The sequence below is a fragment of the Ailuropoda melanoleuca genome, chromosome 2 (assembly GCF_002007445.2).
Source record: "Ailuropoda melanoleuca isolate Jingjing chromosome 2, ASM200744v2, whole genome shotgun sequence".
NCBI lineage: Eukaryota > Metazoa > Chordata > Mammalia > Carnivora > Ursidae > Ailuropoda > Ailuropoda melanoleuca.
The window spans coordinates 9982208-9999923 of NC_048219.1; the positions used below are offsets into that span (position 1 = coordinate 9982208).

General features: G+C 56.8%; 1 protein-coding gene across 1 annotated transcript; it reads left to right on the forward strand.

Moving 5' to 3' along the window:
* The first annotated feature begins 274 nt into the window (after nt 1–274).
* SERINC2 (serine incorporator 2) lies at nt 275–17115 on the forward strand. Its single transcript, XM_034648219.1, has 11 exons — nt 275–366; nt 4231–4312; nt 7335–7496; nt 8307–8497; nt 8908–8987; nt 9452–9589; nt 10306–10475; nt 12128–12218; nt 12513–12654; nt 15079–15294; nt 16524–17115. The coding sequence occupies exons 1-11, from the start codon at nt 290–292 to the stop codon at nt 16657–16659; spliced, it is 1485 nt and encodes a 494-aa protein (XP_034504110.1). The 5' UTR covers nt 275–289; the 3' UTR covers nt 16660–17115.
* The last annotated feature ends 601 nt before the right edge of the window (nt 17116–17716 follow it).

A 17716-nucleotide genomic window follows, 5' to 3' on the forward strand; every position in this document is an offset into this window, starting at 1 on the left:
GGGTCTCTGGCCAAGAAGGGTTTGCTTCCTGGTAGGGGAGGGAGCACTTCCTCCGAAGTTGACCAGATTTCCATTTGGCCAGGTTGGCCTGGGAGTGGCCCGTGTGGAGAGGCGACCTGCCAATCCCCTGTGCCTCTGTCTCCCCATCTGCCCCCCTCATGGTTCTGTTTAAGGAAGATCGAAGAGTGCCCCACCTACTTCCTGGCGACAGTGAGTGGCGCTACTGTTGTTATCTTCTTGGCAAGGTGGGTGGAGAATTCCCTCTGGAGCCTAAGCTGGCCGCTGAGTCATGGAAGCTTCCAATGCTGAGTCCAGAAGGTACCTGACAGGCTTGCTCAAACTCTCAACAGACTGCGGCTCAGAGAGGTTAGCCGACTTCCCAGTGGTTGCACAGAGAACAGATGGGGAACTGGACAGTCAAGATTAAAATCTGATTCCTGGTCCAGGTTTCTGTCCACACCTTCCCTTCCTTCACATCCCGGGTGCCTGAGGGACAGGGCTGGTCCCAGGTAGAATTGGGGGGATCCACTTACTGAGTAGCTAATGTGTGCAGGGGACCTGTCCTTCCTTTCAGTGGCCTCGCCTTGGGGTTCTGGCCTCTGACATTTACTGAGTTCCCACCACGTGCCAGGTGCTGTGCGGGGCCCCTCACGGTGCTGTCTTGTTGGTTCTCGGGACAGCCCTGTGACATGGTCATCCTGTCTCAGACAATGATACCAGCAGCAGCCACCATCACGGCATCCTCACTCAGGGCCCAGCGCTGTCCAGGGGTGACACAGGCCAGCACTGTAGTGAGCCCTCTCCCATTCAGTCCTCACTGCCACCCTAGTGAGGCCGCTAATACGATTCCCATTTCACAGATGACAAAACTGGGTCAGAGAGGGAAGGTGATTTCCCCACAGCCACATAGTATCAAGTGGGGCAGTTGGGTGTTGCTGGACACCGATAACAACCTATTTCGAGGGCGCCTGGGTGGCTCAGTCAGTTAAGCATCCGACTCTTGATCTCAGCTCAGGTCTTGATCTCAGGGTTGTGAGTTCAAGACTCCATGCCCAGCGAGGAGCCTACTTAAAAAAACAAAGAAACAACAAACCAGAAACAACCTGTTTTAACGGAGATTTGCTCCACAGGAGGAAAGTTCTGATAGGGGGTTCCTGGGCATCTTTGGGGGAACATTCTGGAGTCTATGGATCCATGGAAAAGACCTCCAGCCATGACGCATTTGCATCTGCTCATCATGCCTTTCAGTTGGTGTTTGTATTGGGGCGAGCATGAGTCCTGGCTCAGAGGAGATAAGATGGGCCCACAATGGGATGGGAGTCACCAGGCCAGCCAGCACCTGGTGGGCGGGACGGTGGGCAAATGTCTGGGGTGGGCCTTGTCTAATATATGCATGCCATCAAATCTAATTATCCTCTACATGCGAGGGAGCGTGAAAGGGTCGGAGGATGGGACTCAGATCCTGCGTGACCTCTCGCCCTCTGCGTGACTTGGGCCGTCCCTTCGCCCTTCTTTCTGGGGTGGAGAGAGTAAGGAAGCAGAGAAAGCAGCCGTGCCTGTCTCTCAGCACGTTGTGAGGGTTAAGTGGGACTGAGATGAGCATGCCGGCGTACGTAGCACGAAGCTGGCCTACAGTGGCCCCTCTAAGCACCCCGGAGTGAGAAAGTGCTCAAGACCTCATTCGAGGAGTTGGTAGAGCCGGGGACCCTGGGACCGTCTGATTGCCGAGCCTGGGCTCTGAGCCACTTCACTATCCAGCCCGGGAGCCCACTTTATGGCTGAGGAAACTGAGTCCCACGGTGGGGAAAACAGATTTGCCTAAGGTCATTCTGTAAGTTGGTGGCAGAGCCAAGACTAGGCCCTCTATTCTTAACGCTGCCTGGGGGTGTAAGTGTACCCTGAGTGGTCTCGGAGCCGACCTCTTCTCTGCTGTGTTTCCTCCAGTCCCAGGGTGGCTCGGCCAGTATTGGGGCTATTCACGAAGTCTACAAGGGGCACCCCGTCCTTGCTAGGACCAGTTTTTTGTGTAATCGTGGCAAAATATACATAACATAAAAATTTACCATTGTAGGGATTGTCTGGCTGGCTCAGTCCGTAAAGCCTGTGACTCTTGATCTCAGGGTTGTGAGTTCGAGCCCCAGACTAGGTGTAGAGATCACTTAAAAATAAAATCTTTAAAAAATTTTCCATTTTAGGGGCGCCTGGGTGGCACAGCGGTTAAGCGTCTGCCTTCGGCTCAGGGCATGATCCCGGCGTTATGGGATCGGAGCCCCACATCAGGCTCTTCCGCTATGAGCCTGCTTCTTCCTCTCCCACTCCCCCTGCTTGTGTTCCCTCTCTCGCTGGCTGTCTCTGTCTCTGTCGAATAAACAAAAAAAAACTTTAAAAAAAAAAAAAAAAAAGCTCTACTTTAAAAAAAAAAAATTTTCCATTTTAACACCTCTTTTTTTTAGTGTTCAAGGAGCTTGTAATTTATCTCATGACATAGGATATATATATATATTTAAAACGGATATCTATTTTTATGATATCAAAATGAAATCATCCCAAACGAACGGTAGCGTCTGAAGGGGAAATATTGTGGGTTGAAGCACACAAGAAAAACTCTAGGCCCTGTCTTCTTTCCCTTGGAGTCTGTCCCCCTAGCTCGCTCTCCCTGTTCTGAGGATGCACCACCCAGGCATCCGTCTTCCATCTGTGGTGATGCAGATCTGATGTCCTGCCTCCTGCGGGATGCTTGCTCCCTGCCCTCAGGGTAAAGTGCAGGCTCCCCGGCGGGGGGCCGCAGGAACCTTGGCCATCGCTTGCATCATCCCCCTGCCTTCTTCTCTTGACAGCTGCCCCGAAGAGACAGTGGGTCTCGCAGTTTTGCCCGTGCCATTCCCTTTGTAGGAACACCTTTCCCTTCCTCACCTGGCTGACTTCTTACGCTTCCTTGAAAACGGCCCCCTCCTTTTTCCTTATTGTGGTAACATACACGTAACATAAAACTGACCGTTTGAACTGGTTTTAAGCACGCGGGTCAGTGGCGTTAACTACGTTCGCGTTGTGGTCCAACCATCCCCACCATCCATCTCTACTTTTTCATCCTCCCCAAGTTGAAACTGCCTACCCATTCAGTAATAACTCTCCCTCCACTCCCCTCTGCCCCAGCCCCCAGGAACCCCCAGTCTACTTTCTGTCTCTGTGAATTTGACTGCTCTAGGTTCTCCCATCAGTGGAATCGTATGGCATTTGTCCTTTGGTGTCTGGTTTAGTTCATTTGCTACAATGTCCCCAAGATTCATCTGTGTTGTAGCAGGTGTCAGAATGTCCTTTCTTTTTAAGGCTCAGTAATATTCCCGTGTATGTATATCCCACATTGCATTTAGTCATTCGTCAGTTCATGGACACGCGGGCGGCTTCTACCTTTGGGCTATTGTGAATAATGCTGTTATAAACGTGGGTGTGCAGATAACTGTTTTGACTAATACCCAGAGGTGGAGGGTCAGTTTATTTTATTTTACTTTTTAAAAAAGATGTATTTTATTTATTTGCGAGAGAGAGAGAGAGGGCACACACACACAGAGGGAGAGGGAGAAGGAGATTCCCGGCTGAGCAGGGAGCCCGACGCAGGGCTAGATCCCAGGACCGAGGACCCTGGGATCATGACCTGAGCTGAAGGCAGACGCTTAAGTGACTGAGCCACCCAGGTGCCCCGGGGTCAGTTTATTTTAAACAAAACAACTTTAAACTGTGGCCCCAACCTTAGCTCCCTCCCCCACCTGCCCGGTGCCCCAGGAATGGCCCTGAGAACCAATGTCCCTGGCTTTAGGGGCAACCGGGAGAGAGTGCGAATGATCGGTGACAGCCTGTTGCCAGCATGCCAGACCACACATGGTTCCAGAGCAGTCCAGCTTGCCTCAGGGGTCGTGAGCTCCTTGTCGTTGGCAGTGCGTAAGCAGTGGAGGCTGCCTTCTGGGTGATTCTTCTAGAGAGAGGCCAGACCAATTGAATGCCAAGGAGCCTTGCAGCCTGAAAATTTTAAGACGCAGGGCTTTCTAAGATCCAATTGCCCATTCCAAGAACCTGGCTGCTGCGAAAACGTACCCCGCGTCTAGGTGCTTCTCTGCTGCTGCCACTCCCTGAGCACGCTTGGGGGCGGGAGCGTAATCTTAGCACAGGAGCCATGTCATGTCTGCCTCGCCTTTTCACCTCGCGTCATAAATGTGAGTCCATGTTGCCCTGCAGCCCCGTGACTTTTTTCCTTCCTGCCCCTGTAACGTTCCATGGAGTGAATGGACCACCACTGGCCCCTGGCGCTGGACATAAAGTAGGTTATTTGCAGCCTCTTGAGATTCGAATAAGCTCATAAAGCCTGAAGCTTTGTGCCTATTTTGGGTTTTTGTCTTAATTTAAAATTTTTCTCTTTTAGTAGTAAAATCAACTTTATTGCGGTAGAATTTATATGTAATTATACTTAGTTACGTGTCCCCCTTTAAGTATTACCTACACGTCCGCAGCATTCAGCAGAGATCCCTCTTTGGGGGGGCCCACGATGTCTGCTCGGGCATTGAGTTCTTGTAAGTTTCCCCCTAGTGCTTTCCGGGTGTGAGCAGCGCCACGGTGAACGTGCGTGTGCGTGTGTAGGCGCGTACGCACGCGTCTGCCCTTACTCCTGCCAGCCGCTGCTTCTGCAGGCAGAGGTTCTGGTCAGAGCCATGCCCCAGTGGTGGAGAGCCTGGGTCAGAACGCACAAGGGATTCCAGGGATGCGCCAGAAGCAGCTGGTGCTGGGGGCTGCTGTGTGTTTTTGTCTCCCTGACCCGGTCTCTCTGGCTACCGGCCCTTGGAAATCCTGAGGTTTCTGGTGTCAGGAACACCTGGCTTTTGATCTCCAAGAATTAGGGTGAATTGAAAGGACAGGCTCCCCAAGTGCAGTGGAGCGGCCTTTCTCATGTGTCAAACGTCTCAAATCGAAGCGGGAACAAGCCAGAGCCAGGCCCTGACTCGGGCACTTGAACACGTGGCCCCTGAGACCTGTGCTCGTGGGCCTCTGTCAGTTTCCATCCCTGTGGTGTTTTGAAATTAAGCGAGACTGCCATCAATGAGCTAGTGGGCCCTTGGTACACACAGACAAGAGCTCGAACCCCAGCTCCTCAGCTTACCTGCTCTGTGACCTTGGTCGTGTCACCCTCCGCCCCCAGTCATCTTCCCGGTCTGTAAGTGGGAAGCACAGCACACTAACTGCATAGGGTCAGTGACACGCGTGTAGATAAGGGGCTTACCACTGCGCCTGGGACAGAGCAACTCCAAAACGAATGCTGTCACTCTTACTGCTTGAATCTCAGCCCTGCCCTCCACTTGCTGGGTGACTCTGGCACATTCTTAACTTCTCTGATCTCAGTTTCCTCATCTGTAAAATGGGGCCAATAGCTAGCCTGTCTCATAGCCAGAATGTTCTTTACGGTTTAGGAGATACTTTCTGACATTTGCTTATCCCTTCACCCCAAAAAGGCAGCCAGCGGTAGGAGGCAGGGCTTGGGGTGAGGGCTGCAAGGTATAACCCGGAGTTGCCGGACCACTTACGATTGGACCCTGAAGAGGAAATTCATTCTGCAGGCGTTGCATTTAGCAAACATGTTGTACTTGGCTTTGTGGGTGAGAGAGATGGGTAACAAGGAGCATTTCCAGGGGCGTTTCCACTCTTGGGAAGCAGGGAAGGGGAGACGGGAGGGCAGCTACACGTCAAGCAGCATGTGCTGCACACCTTGGGACCAGTCCAGAAAGGCAGGTGCGGGGTCTCTGAGGAGGGAGGGGCCCCTTCCAGCCTGCCCTGCACAGAGCCAGTCTTTCCGTGTAAGGCTGTTCCTGTCCCTCCCAGCTTCAAACCCTTGCTGGATGCCCTCTGCTCATAGGATCAACCCCAGGGCTCTGCACACGGCTGCCAGGCCTCGCCAGCCTGGCTGACCTTGCCACCCCTCGCCAGCCTGGCTGACCTTGCCACCCTCCACTCGCCACCTGCTCTCGAAGCTTTGGCCACGAGGGCCTCTTTCTCTTCCTCTGTTGCCCAGCTGCCTCCACTTCTGTTCCCTCTGTCTGGAACACTCTTTCTTCCCCCTGGTCGGGAGAGGGCCTCCTCATTCTTCAGCTCAGCTTAAATGTCACTTCTTCAGGGAAGGGACGCTCCACCCCCAGTCTGAAGAAGGCCCCCGTTATTGACTCTCAGGGCAGCAACGACCATGACAGGTGGCATGATTGTTGAGTGTCTTTCCTGCAGGAGGGCCAGTGTCTTTCTTGCTCTTGACTCTTAAACACGTGGGTGAAGAGCTGGGGCTGTCTGGGAGGGGGGCGGGGGGGGTGATAAACTGCTGACCAGATGTACCTGGACGTAGGCCGGGTTCCCAGAAGGGTCAGTCTTCTTTGGGGATGCCAGCTGTGACTAGAGTGGCATCACCAGCCCCCACCTGGTTTCGGCCAGCCACAGGGAGGCCGGGCTTGGGCAGCAGAGGCGGGAGGGGGAGGGGGAGACCGCCACTGCTGTCCAGGACAGGGCCAGCCCCAGAGCAGGAAATCACAGCCACTCACAATTCTGCATTCCATTCATTCAGCAGCTGTTTACCCCGAGCTGGCTGTTTCTGGCGGTCTTAACATGTGTCTGGGACTATGCCGGACACTTTACATTTGCTCAGTCCATAGTCACTGAGCCCCTGCCATGAGCCAAGCAGCGTTCCGATTTCTGGGTCCAGCACAGAGAACAAAACCCCGGTCCTGGAGGAACTTACATGTTAGAAATGGGAGGTGGACAAACATGAGTAAAAGAGAAAGCCTGGCAGATGATAGCAAGTCCTATGGAGAAAAGCTACACTGGGAGGGGGAAAAGGAAGCCGGAGCGCTTTGCAATTTAAAATTCCTGTGAGAAGTGGGTACCGTGAGGAAGCTGAGATTCAGAGAGGTTGAGTGAGTTGTAGAGGGCCACACAGCTTATCAGTGTTGGAGCTGGTCTTCTGGATCGATCTGTCTATTTATCTATCTATCTATCTATCTATCATCTATCTATCTATCTATCTATCTATCTATCTAATCTATCATCTTTTACCATTCTGCCTCCCCCTACGTAAGAAACAGTGTGACCCAAACTTCTCGAAGCTTGGTTTCCTCGGCGCCCTTTGGGGCTTGAACGTTCAATGGGATAATGTCTCGGGAGGAGGTGCGCCCCTGCCTGGCCCAGGGAGGGCAGGCTTGGCAAAGATTTGGAGACGTGGACTGGGCAGGCGGGGGTGCCCCTGCTTGGGTGGGGAAGGGGAGAGGAGGCAGGGAGTGAAGGTACCCGCCCATGGTCTGCCCTTCCCGCAGGTGTCCTGCCTCTGCGGCTCGGCCCCCTGTATCCTCTGTGGCTGCTGCCCCTCCAGCCCCAACTCCACCGTGACCCGCCTCATCTTCACGGCCTTCCTCCTCCTGGGGGTGTTGGTGTCCATCATCATCCTGAGCCCCGGCGTGGAGAGTCAGCTGCACAAGGTGAGGGGCCCCGGGGCAGGCAGGGGACTGGGGCAGCCGGCGGGACCCGGCCTGAAGCGAAGAAGGGCCAGCTGCTCTGGGGGAGGGGGGGCCGGCTTGAGGTCCCAGCTAATCCAGAAGGCTGGGCAGGAGTGTCCCGGGGCGCCCACCATCCAGAGCTGGTGATGGGGGCGTTTCTTCACGTGGGGAGGACAGTTGGAATCTCACGTGGGAATTCTTGTTTCTCATAAGCTGTGGGCCCTTCGGAGCATCTTACGAATCGTCATTGTTCCCCCTGGACACGGGTCCCAGGGCATGCTTTTCCCTCCTTATGCTCAAGCCTTGTTTGGGGTTCTCACTCTTCCCTCCATCCCAGCATCTCAGAGCCTGGCACAGACCCAGTGGCACATTTTGGCCAGTGGCTCGGACATTGGAGTGTGCGTGAGGGTGTGAATGCCCTGGGGAGTGTGCTAGAAATGCAGGTTCTCAGACTCACCTTAGACTCTGGCTCTGTCCAAGAGAAGGGCCCCAGAATCTCACCTTCCCCCAAAGTCCCCGGGGGTTCTGGTGTAAGCGATGGGGGGAGAGCACTCAGTCCTGCTTCCCACAGTGCCATGCGGTCCTGAGGCTGCGGGGGCGACAGCAGGGAAACAAGCAGAGGGGAACGATCTGTCACTGGAGCATGTGTCCCCATCTGTCCGGGGGCTGACTCACAGGATGACAGCCCCAGGGCTGGATCGGGTGCTGATGGCGGGGGAAGGAGGGAGCCTTGGCAGAGTCGGCCCAGGGTTCTGCAGGTGGGGGCCTTCACGCTGCTCTGTCTCCCCACAGCTGCCATGGGTGTGTGAGGAGGGGTCCGGGACCCCCGTCATCTTTCAGGGCCACATCGACTGCGGCTCCCTGCTCGGCTACCGCGCTGTCTACCGCATGTGCTTTGCGACGGCGGCCTTTTTCTTCCTCTTTGCCCTGTTCATGATCTGCGTGCGCAGCAGCCGGGACCCCAGGGCTGCTGTCCAGAACGGGTGAGGGCGCCCCCACCCCCGCCTGCAGCCGGGCCCCCCACCACGGTCTCCAGCGGTCTCCGGGCCCTGCCCCAGACTCGGGAGCCACAGAAGCGCAGAGATCAGCTCATTTAGTTCTCCGCATTTCCCAGATGAAGAAATAAAAGTCAGAAAGGGCGAGAACATGCCTAAGGTCACACAGCACTTTAGTGACACAGTTGGAACAAGGACCTGGGTGACCACTGTCACTCCGACTTAGTCCTTCTGTCCCTCAGGGATTTTTCTAGGGCCGGGACAGACTTTCTGTGTCCATCAGACCATCAGAAAGCCCCTCTTCACTTGACCGGCTCTTTGGGGATGGAGGTTCTGGGGGCGGGCCTGGTCCCCTCCCCCCACTTAGCTCCCTGGCCTGCCCTCCCCACCCCCAACAGATTTTGGTTCTTTAAGTTCCTCATCTTCGTGGGCATCACCGTGGGCGCGTTCTATATCCCTGATGGCTCCTTCTCCAATGGTAGGTGGCCTTGGTGGGACGGGTGGGGGCTCCAGGAAGGAGGTGGGGTCTCCAGAGGGAGGAGCACTGGTGGGGGGTGCTCTTTGCCTTGGCACACAGACCCCAGGCTGCTGACTGGGTCGTCCCCCCTGCCTTCCTGGCCAGGAGACAGCACTCTGGTGCTTGGCCACATGGCCTTCGGGCAATATGGTGGGGTGGGTGCAGGTGGGTGGAACCTGCCTCGCCCCTGCCCCATACCCTGCCACACTGCCTCTCTGTACCTGGCTAGGGGTTCCCTGAGGGCAGGGACTTTGCTTCTTCTCAGTGTCACCATGGCAGGGCACGGCGTAACGACTGTTGAACAAATAAATGTGCGTGCGAGGGAGACCGGGGAAGTGTGGCTGCTGCCTTAATCCCGGGAGCCTGGCACTCAGGCTGCTCCCCCGCGGCCCTGCCCCCCACCCTTCCCTCCTCTCCCCACGCAGTCTGGTTCTACTTTGGTGTCGTGGGCTCCTTCCTCTTCATCCTCATCCAGCTGGTGCTGCTCATCGACTTCGCTCACTGCTGGAACCAGCGCTGGCTGGGCAAGGCCGAGGAGTGTGACTCCCGGGCCTGGTACGCAGGTGAGCCATGTCTCGACAGCCCCCGTGCTCGCTGGGAACTGGACCTTCCTGAGCAGCAGGGGTCCCCGAAGCTGGAGGAAAGCCTTGAGGGCCCTAGGGCAGTGGTTGAACCATCCCAGGCAGATGGAGGGAAGGGGGTGTATGTGGGCAGGGGCGGCTGGTTCTGGGGTGATTTTGCTGGGGGTCAGAGGAGACCCAGACCAGAGAGGCCTCGGAGGGGACCAGTTCAGCAGTTCCTGCGGGGCGGGCCGCACACAGCCAGCCCAGACCAAACCGAATGACACTGGGGCCCTGAAGCCCCCCGGGGCAGAGCGGGTCCCTGCTTCGCTCCCTTTCAGTTCTCCTGAGTCGATCGAAGCAAGGCTCACTTAGGTGCTGGTTTGGACTACCCGCTTCTCGAAAGTGGCTGGTCTCCCTGACGAGAGAGCAGGGCTTCAGCGGGTCACGTGCATCCCGTGGATTTTGTGAAAGACTCTTCTGTATTCATTGTATTTCTTTCCATGGTTAACTTATTAAAGGCAAGCGAGTCCTTTCAGTTCAGGATGGGGCAAAAGCTCACGCAGGCGTTGGCGAGTGACGGACATTCAGGACACACTGATGTCATTCCTCCGACGAGGAGGCCGAGGGCCCACACGGGGGGGCGGCCTGACCAGCCCCCCTCGATGGGGGGGTCCCTGTGCCTCCTGACCCAGCCGCTCGCCACCCCTCCCGCCCAGGCCTCTCCTTCTTCACCCTCCTCTTCTACGCGCTGTCCGTCGCGGCCGTGACGCTGCTGTTCGTCTACTACACACAGCCCAGCAGCTGCTACGAAGGCAAGGTCTTCATCGGCCTCAACCTCACCCTCTGCTTCTGCGTCTCCATTGTCGCCGTCCTGCCCAGGGTCCAGGTGAGCCTGCTCTCTCTGCCCGTCCTGACGCCGGGCCCCTTGGGGTAGGGGGGCCTCCTGATAGGAACTTGGGGTCCTGGGGCAGGGCCGTCAGTCACGGATGCTTGGGCTAAGAGAGCAGGCTCCGGAGTCAGCTTCCCTGGGTCGGAATCAGAGCTTTCGTGGCTACTTGCTGGGTGTCTTTGGGAAAGTGCCTTACCCTCTCTGTGCTTCTCTCTTCTCACATGTAAAAATGGGGGTAATACTTACCCTTTGGAGTTCCTTGCAGGATCGAGATAGAGTTTGTGAACACAGAGAACAGGGCCTGGCCTATAGGTATCCATCAGACATCAACTGTTGTTATCATTGTTGTCTTTATGGGTATCGGGAGACCATTGGGGAGGACCACTGAGTGACGACTCCTAGACCCTCATCGAGCGGTGTTGGGAGGTGCGGTTGCACAGTTTCCAGTCCCAGACCTTCCGGGGGTAACGGGTGGGGCTCCCAGGTCATCGCATGCTCCTCAGAAAGGAAGCCCTGTGAGCCCAGCCCAGCGGCGCCTCGCGGTTGGGGATCTCAGCCCAGCAGGGGTTTCACAGGTAGCTTGGGGAGCCTTTGAGGGTCTTTAGCAGAAAGGTGGAGAACCTCCCTTCTCGTCTGAGCCTCTATTTCCCAGTGAGAAAATTGAAGCCCAGAGAGGGTGATGCCTCTGTCCCAGCTCACACAGTAATGAGTATTCATTCAGCAAATACTTCCGGAGCGCCTGCTGTGTACTGGGCCCTCTTGGAGATGCTGGGGGTGCAGCTGTGAGGAAGAGGGAAAGAGCACCAGCAGCTGCTAGTTGACGGCACCTGTCCCGCCATGTAGTCCGGGCATCGCCATCGTCCCCACTTTCCAGACCAGTGAAGGGAGGCTTAGAGAAGGAAAGAGATGCGCCTGTGGTCACACAGCTGACTGGCCCCAGAGCCCGTGCTGCTAATCAAAGTTTAGACTCCTAATTCCGAGCACGTGTGTGGTGAGGCTGGGGAAGAACGGCTGGTAGGAGACGAGGCCAAGGAAGGTAATTTGGGATCATACGCGCTATGTAGAAATAAAAGAGTGGACAAAAGGTGGGTGGGCTAGTGGGGGGGGAGCTGCTGCTGGGGTCAGGGTGTCGGGCCCTCATTGGGAACTCCGAGTTGAGGCCTGAAGAGGCTGGCTATGTGGAGATGTGGAGGACCGTGTCAGGGAGAGGGCACAGCAAGTGCAAAGGCCCTGAGGTGGGAGAGGGTTTGGTGGGTTCTGTGGAGAGAGAGGAGGCCAGCTTGGCAGGAGCGCAGTCGGCGGGGAGGAGTTTGCTGGTGGGGGTGTGGGGAGGGAGCAGCTGGAGATGAAGACAGGGGCAAACCAGGAACGGCTTTAATTGAGAATGAGAAGGGATTCACCTGGGTGCGATCTCAGCAGGGGAGCGGCTGGGATAGTCCGTTAAGAGAAAGAATGAGGCCTCCACCTTTGAGTGGGCGAGGTGGGTGGTGGGTAGCCTGGGTGCTGTGTTCTCCCAAAGGGCGTGGGGTGGGATGGCCCTAGAGTGTTGGGGGTTCCTGAGGCCCCAAGGTGGAGTGTGAGTGGGCTAAGTGTGGGTGGGGTGCCCCCCGGGTCTGACGGGGGTCTTCCTGATGGACTGCTCTTGCCAGGATGCCCAGCCCAACTCGGGTCTGCTGCAGGCCTCAGCCATCACGCTCTACACCATGTTTGTCACCTGGCTGGCCCTGTCCAGTGTCCCCGGTGAGTACAGGCCTGGGTTTGGGGAAGCTCCTTCCTAGGTTAGCAGCGGCCTTCCGGGGGGCTGGGGACCCTCACAGGTGACAGGGACATCTCAGCCCAGCCTGTTCCCCATCTGAGTCCTTCAGGGAGGTAGGAGGACCCTATCTGTTCCTGGAGCTCTCTCTCTGTCATTTGTCTGCTAAGTTCTGTCTGTCGCTGGGATTCGGATGGTCAGTTGTATGTCTGTCCATTTGGGTTGGCCCTTCCTCAGACCTGGCCTGCAGGGGCCGAGGGTGACCATGCTCCCATCTCTAGACCAGAAGTGCAACCCCCACCTGCTGACCCGCTTCGGCAACGGGACGATCCTGGCAGGCCCAGACAGCTACGAGACCCACTGGTGGGATGCACCGAGCATCGTGGGACTTGTCGTCTTTATCCTGTGCACCCTCTTCATCGGGTAGGGGAGGGCGTCTGGCTTCTGGGGAGGAATCACGACGGGGGGCCTGAAGGTACGAGTGAGGGGAGGATGTGGAAGCCCAGACGCCAAGCAGGAAGATGCCCTTAGCAAGCGCAGGTCCAGCCCTGTGCTGGTGCAAAACGGAGGCCCTCTGAGGGCACGGCGTGACTGGCAGCAGAGGCACGGCTACACGCTGCCTCCTGGCCCAGAGCCCCTTCTTGCACATCGGGCTGGTGCGTGCCCAGCTCAGTAGGGTGCAGGTGCCTGTGGGGGTAGGGAAGCAGCCTGGACTGGGGCCAGCAGGTGCAGGCCCTGTCACCCACCCGCTGTGTGGTCTCGGGGCAAGTGGCTTTACCTCTCTGAGCTTTTGTGATGGTGGAGGATGGTAACCTCCAGTGCCCGGGGTGGTGGGGACCCCCCAGTGTCACCTGAGAGAGGGCAGCTCAGACTGAAGATCACGTAACAGCTTTTTTTAAAGGGGCAGCTTAGCAAGTGCTTATCAGTGTGGACTCTGGAGCCAAACCGCCTGTGCTTGAACGTGGCACGGCCGCTTAGCAGCGGGGCGATCTTGGGCAGGTCGCTGCACCTTTCTGTGCCTCGGTTTGTTTATCTGTCAAACAAGGATAAATTTAGTACTTACTTCACGGTATCGTGGAAGGGTGGGAGATGAGTGAGTGCGAATAAGGCACTTAGGAAAGAACTTGGCATGTAGTCAGCACCAAATAAGTGTTTGCTTTTATTGCAAGTAACTGTGAACGTTTGCACAGCTGGGTGGCAGCGAGTGGCTGTTGTGTAAGGGTCACCAGGTGATAATACTGAGTGGACCTGCCACGTACACGACGTCCGGCGGACTCGCGACCGACTCTGCGGGGCCCAGCATTGCTCCCAGCGCCGCTCTCTGCGCCTCCGCACGATGCCCACCCGGAGGATGCCATTGCCCGGCTCCTCTGTCCTGCCCGAGTCGGCCATCCCAGGCAGGGCCTGTTTTCTTCAGAGCGGCGCACCTGTCTCCGAACATTTTGAGGCTGTTTCACATTTCATTTTGAGCTTTTTTCAAAACACCTTCTCCGAGTCGCGCCTGGGCAGGTCACTCTTTGTCGCCTCATTTGATCCCTTTTTCAACCTGGAAAGGCCCAGATCACCTCCATGGTACAGATAACCAAACGGGATCCTCGGGGGGAGCAGTCACCTGTCCGAGGCCACGTGCACGTGGTGGCCGCAGAGCACCCGGGCTCCGAGCTCCGCCTCCGGCTGCTCCCTGGCCTGCAGTCCCTACGCAGTGCCTCTGAGAGCCCAGGCACCTGTCTGTTCTTAGCACAGTGCTTTTTCTTTTCTTTTTTTTTTAAGTGTTATTTATTAGAGAGCAGGAGGAGGGGCAGAGGGAGAGGGAGAGAGAGAATCTCAGGCCGACTCCCTGTTGAGCACAGAGCCGGACGCAGGGCTCGATCCTGCAACCCTGAGCTCATGACCCGAGCTGAAACCAAGAGTCAGACGCCTAAGGGACTGAGCCACCAGGCGTCCCCTTAGCACAGTTCTTAAAACCCAGGAAGTGAAGAAGCAGGAGCAGCCACAAGGGCAGGGACCCCTGAGGAGGGCCCGCCGTGCCTCGCTGTGGCACCGGGACCCAGTCTCCCGTGCATTAGACATCAGCATGACGTTTAGTGATTGGGGTCAGCAGAAGTTTGTTGTTTGTTGGCGGGGGGGCACTTCTCAGCTTGATGGGGTGGGGTTGGGGTCCAGTTCTCCTTCTGTGTCACTTTTGTCCCAAATGCAAGTTGGATTTTCAAAATTGCCTGTGTATCTCGTACTATTAAATACTGTTAAAAACATCAAGAGCTCATTACAGAAATGAGCAAAAAATCATTGCTGTTAGTATTTTTTAATAATAAATATGAAGACAGGGGACATCGGTAAAACTACTCACCTAACTAATAGAAGGAAAACGAACGTAATGGCAAATGAGTATTCTTAATTATCATATGATCAATGAATGCTGTCCCTGGCCTGGTCCCTTGCAGTCCTAGGTACTCCGTAGGTATTTACGGGATTGCCAGATGGACAAACTGAAAAATAGCACCTGTTCCTCTAGTTCGTACTCTGTGCTGGGCACAGCGCTGGGGCTTTACGTTATTAACCCTCCCGGCAACTCTCCAAGCGAGGAACTGTAACCTCCAATTTTACAGAGGCTCAGAGAGGTTAAGTGTCTTGACTAAGGCCACACAGGAAGTGGGGGTGGAGTTTACGATCAAAGCAGGGAGCGATCAAAGCAGGGAGCGGGTGGGCCCAGAGCCTAACCACCAGGTCACTAGGGCCCGAGGTTCTGGAACCATGGTGCCCGTCCTTAGGATGACGTGCTGAGCCAATGCCGTGGTTCGCGAGGCCCCGTGGAGCTTCCGACCCGCCTCTCTCCTCCCTCCCCTCCAGTCTGCGCTCCTCGGACCACCGGCAGGTGAACAGCCTGATGCAGACGGAGGAGTGCCCGTCCACGCTGGAGGTCACGCAGCAGCGGCAGGTGGTGGAATGCCAGGGCCGGGCCTTTGACAACGAGCAGGACGGTGTCACCTACAGCTACTCTTTCTTCCACTTCTGCCTGGTGCTCGCGTCGCTGCACATAATGATGACACTCACCAACTGGTACAGGTGCGTGCAGCCCGGCCCAGCACGGACCGGAGCCGCCCAGCACGGACCGGAGCCGCCTAGCACGGACCGGAGCCGCCGTGCGGGGGTGTGGGGGCCGCACGTCTCTTCTCCTCTGCCCCCCTCCCCCGGCTCCTCCCCCCTGGGTTTCTCCTGATGCGTGTTTCAGGCTGGGCCATAGAAGGGTCCGCCCAGGACCCTCCACAGAGCCTGCCCATCTATGCCCCAGCTTCCGGGCCGTGCCTTAGTCTGCTGGGGGAGCAGGGGGGGGGCGGGGGGAGGCGGTCATAGGAGGTGATGCTGGGTCTACGCAGGGCAGACGGGGCTTACAGATCAGGAGTGGTGATTCGCATTATAAGGTCACAGTTAGGATTCATAGCTGGAGGGTTAGGATTTAGGGTATGGGGTTAGAATCAGTCACAGGGATAAGAATAGGAGTCATGAAGTCACGAGTTGGGACTGGGGCCGTATAAAATCACAGATTTGGTCATTTGGTTAAAATTGGAGTTAGCAGGCCATAAAGCCAGGATTGAAGTTGCCAGGTCAAGGAACTAAGATCAGAGTAACAAGATCGGGGGTCAGGACTGGTGTTCCAGGGTCAAGGGTCAGAATTAAGGTCAGAGATATCAGAACTTGGTCCTAAGGTCAGGGGTCAGGGATGGAGTTACGGGATTGAGGGTTAGAGTCAAGGCTGGAGGCCAGGACTAATGTCGGGAGCTCCAGGGTCCCAAAGGCAGGGACCAGGAGTCAGGTTATAATTTTATTTTATTTTATTTTATTTTTTTTTAAAGATTTTATTTATTTATTTGACAGAGAAACAGCCAGTGAGAAAGAGAACACAAGCAGGGGGAGTGGGAGAGGAAGAAGCAGCCTCCCAGCAGAGGAGCCTGATGTGGGGCTCGATCCCATAACGCCGGGATCACGGCCTGAGCTGAAGGCAGACGCTTAACGACTGAGCCACCCAGGCGCCCCAGGTTATAATTTTAGAGTCTAGGACTAGGGTCAGTGTTGAAATTGAGGTCAGGGTCGGGTCTATGGTATTAGTCAAAAGCTACATTGAGGGTCAAAGAGAGAGCCAAGGCCAGGCGTCAAAAATATCCGAGATGGGGGCTAGGGTTACCGAGTAAGAACCAGGGTCAAAGCCTGGGATCACAACGGGGTCGTAAGGGCAGGACCGGAGCTGGGGTCACAGCACCAGGGGCCAGGCTCACTGGGATGACGGTGTGTTCCAGACCCGGCGAGACCTTGAAGATGACCAGCACGTGGACTGCGGTGTGGGTGAAGATCTGTGCCAGCTGGGCGGGGCTGCTCCTCTACCTGTGGACCCTGGTGGCCCCAGTCCTCCTGCCGAACCGCGACTTCAGCTGAGGCAGCCCCCTGCTGCCTGGCCACCTGGTGCCTCAGGGCTCAGTGAGTCAGCCACGCTGAGCCCCTACCCCTGCCCACCTCCAGGACTTGCCCCTGAGCCGGGCCCCCTGTTCTTAGTGCCTTCAGGGATGGGGAGCCTCAGGCCCAAGCCTGAGCCCTACCTTCCCGCTGCCTCCAGGCCACAGAGCTGCCTCTTCCTTACCCTTGTCCCCCATCCCTTGCACTTACCCTCTTGGGAAAAAAGGGCCCCTTATTCTCAGCTCCCCGGGAGAGGGACCTGAAGGAGAGAAGCACTCAGAGCCACTCAGAGAGTGGGAGCACTCCCCAGGATGGGGTGCCCAGAACTGAGGCCCGGGTAGGGCTGACCTCGTCCCCCAGGGCACGCCGCCCCCTTCCTGGACTCCGTGCCTTACTGAGTCTCCATGACTTTGCACAATAAACAAGCCAGTGTATGTACCTTCCCGTGTTCTGTGGCCCCCACCCTGGGCGCGGCCCCTATGCCATCCGAGGCCAGTGTGGGGTTGGAAACAGTGTCAGGGCAGAGGAGGCCAGATGAGGGACCCCGGCTCTATTCTGTAGGGTGGGGAGAGCCTTGGGGCAGAGGCAGGGGAGGGAATAGGGGAAGGACGGGCTTTGGATAAAGGGCGTCTCGGGGCCAGGAAAGGCCCTGGGACAGTGTCCACACGAGGGGTGGTGAGGCCAGAGTCAGGGTGGAGAGGAGCGTACGTGTGGGGTGGCTGAGGGGGCCGTCTTCATCATCCTACCAGTGGCCCCCCCCCCCCCCCCCCCCGNCTGCCCATCTCTGGCCCACCGCCAGGGTCTTACTCCTTCTTCCCGCCATAGCCATAGTCCTTGTCACCTGCTCTGGGCCAGGGGTCCTGGGGAATGCAGAGAAGAATCGGACCCACCCCAGACTCAGGGCGCGGTGGGGGGAAGAGCACGTGCTGGAATCAGCCGAGCGGGCCTGGATCTGAGAAGCTTGGAAGCCGTGGGGCTTGTGTGGGGTTCCAGGCAAGTCCTTCCCCTCTGGGCCCTGGGGCCTCAGCCATCAGCCGGG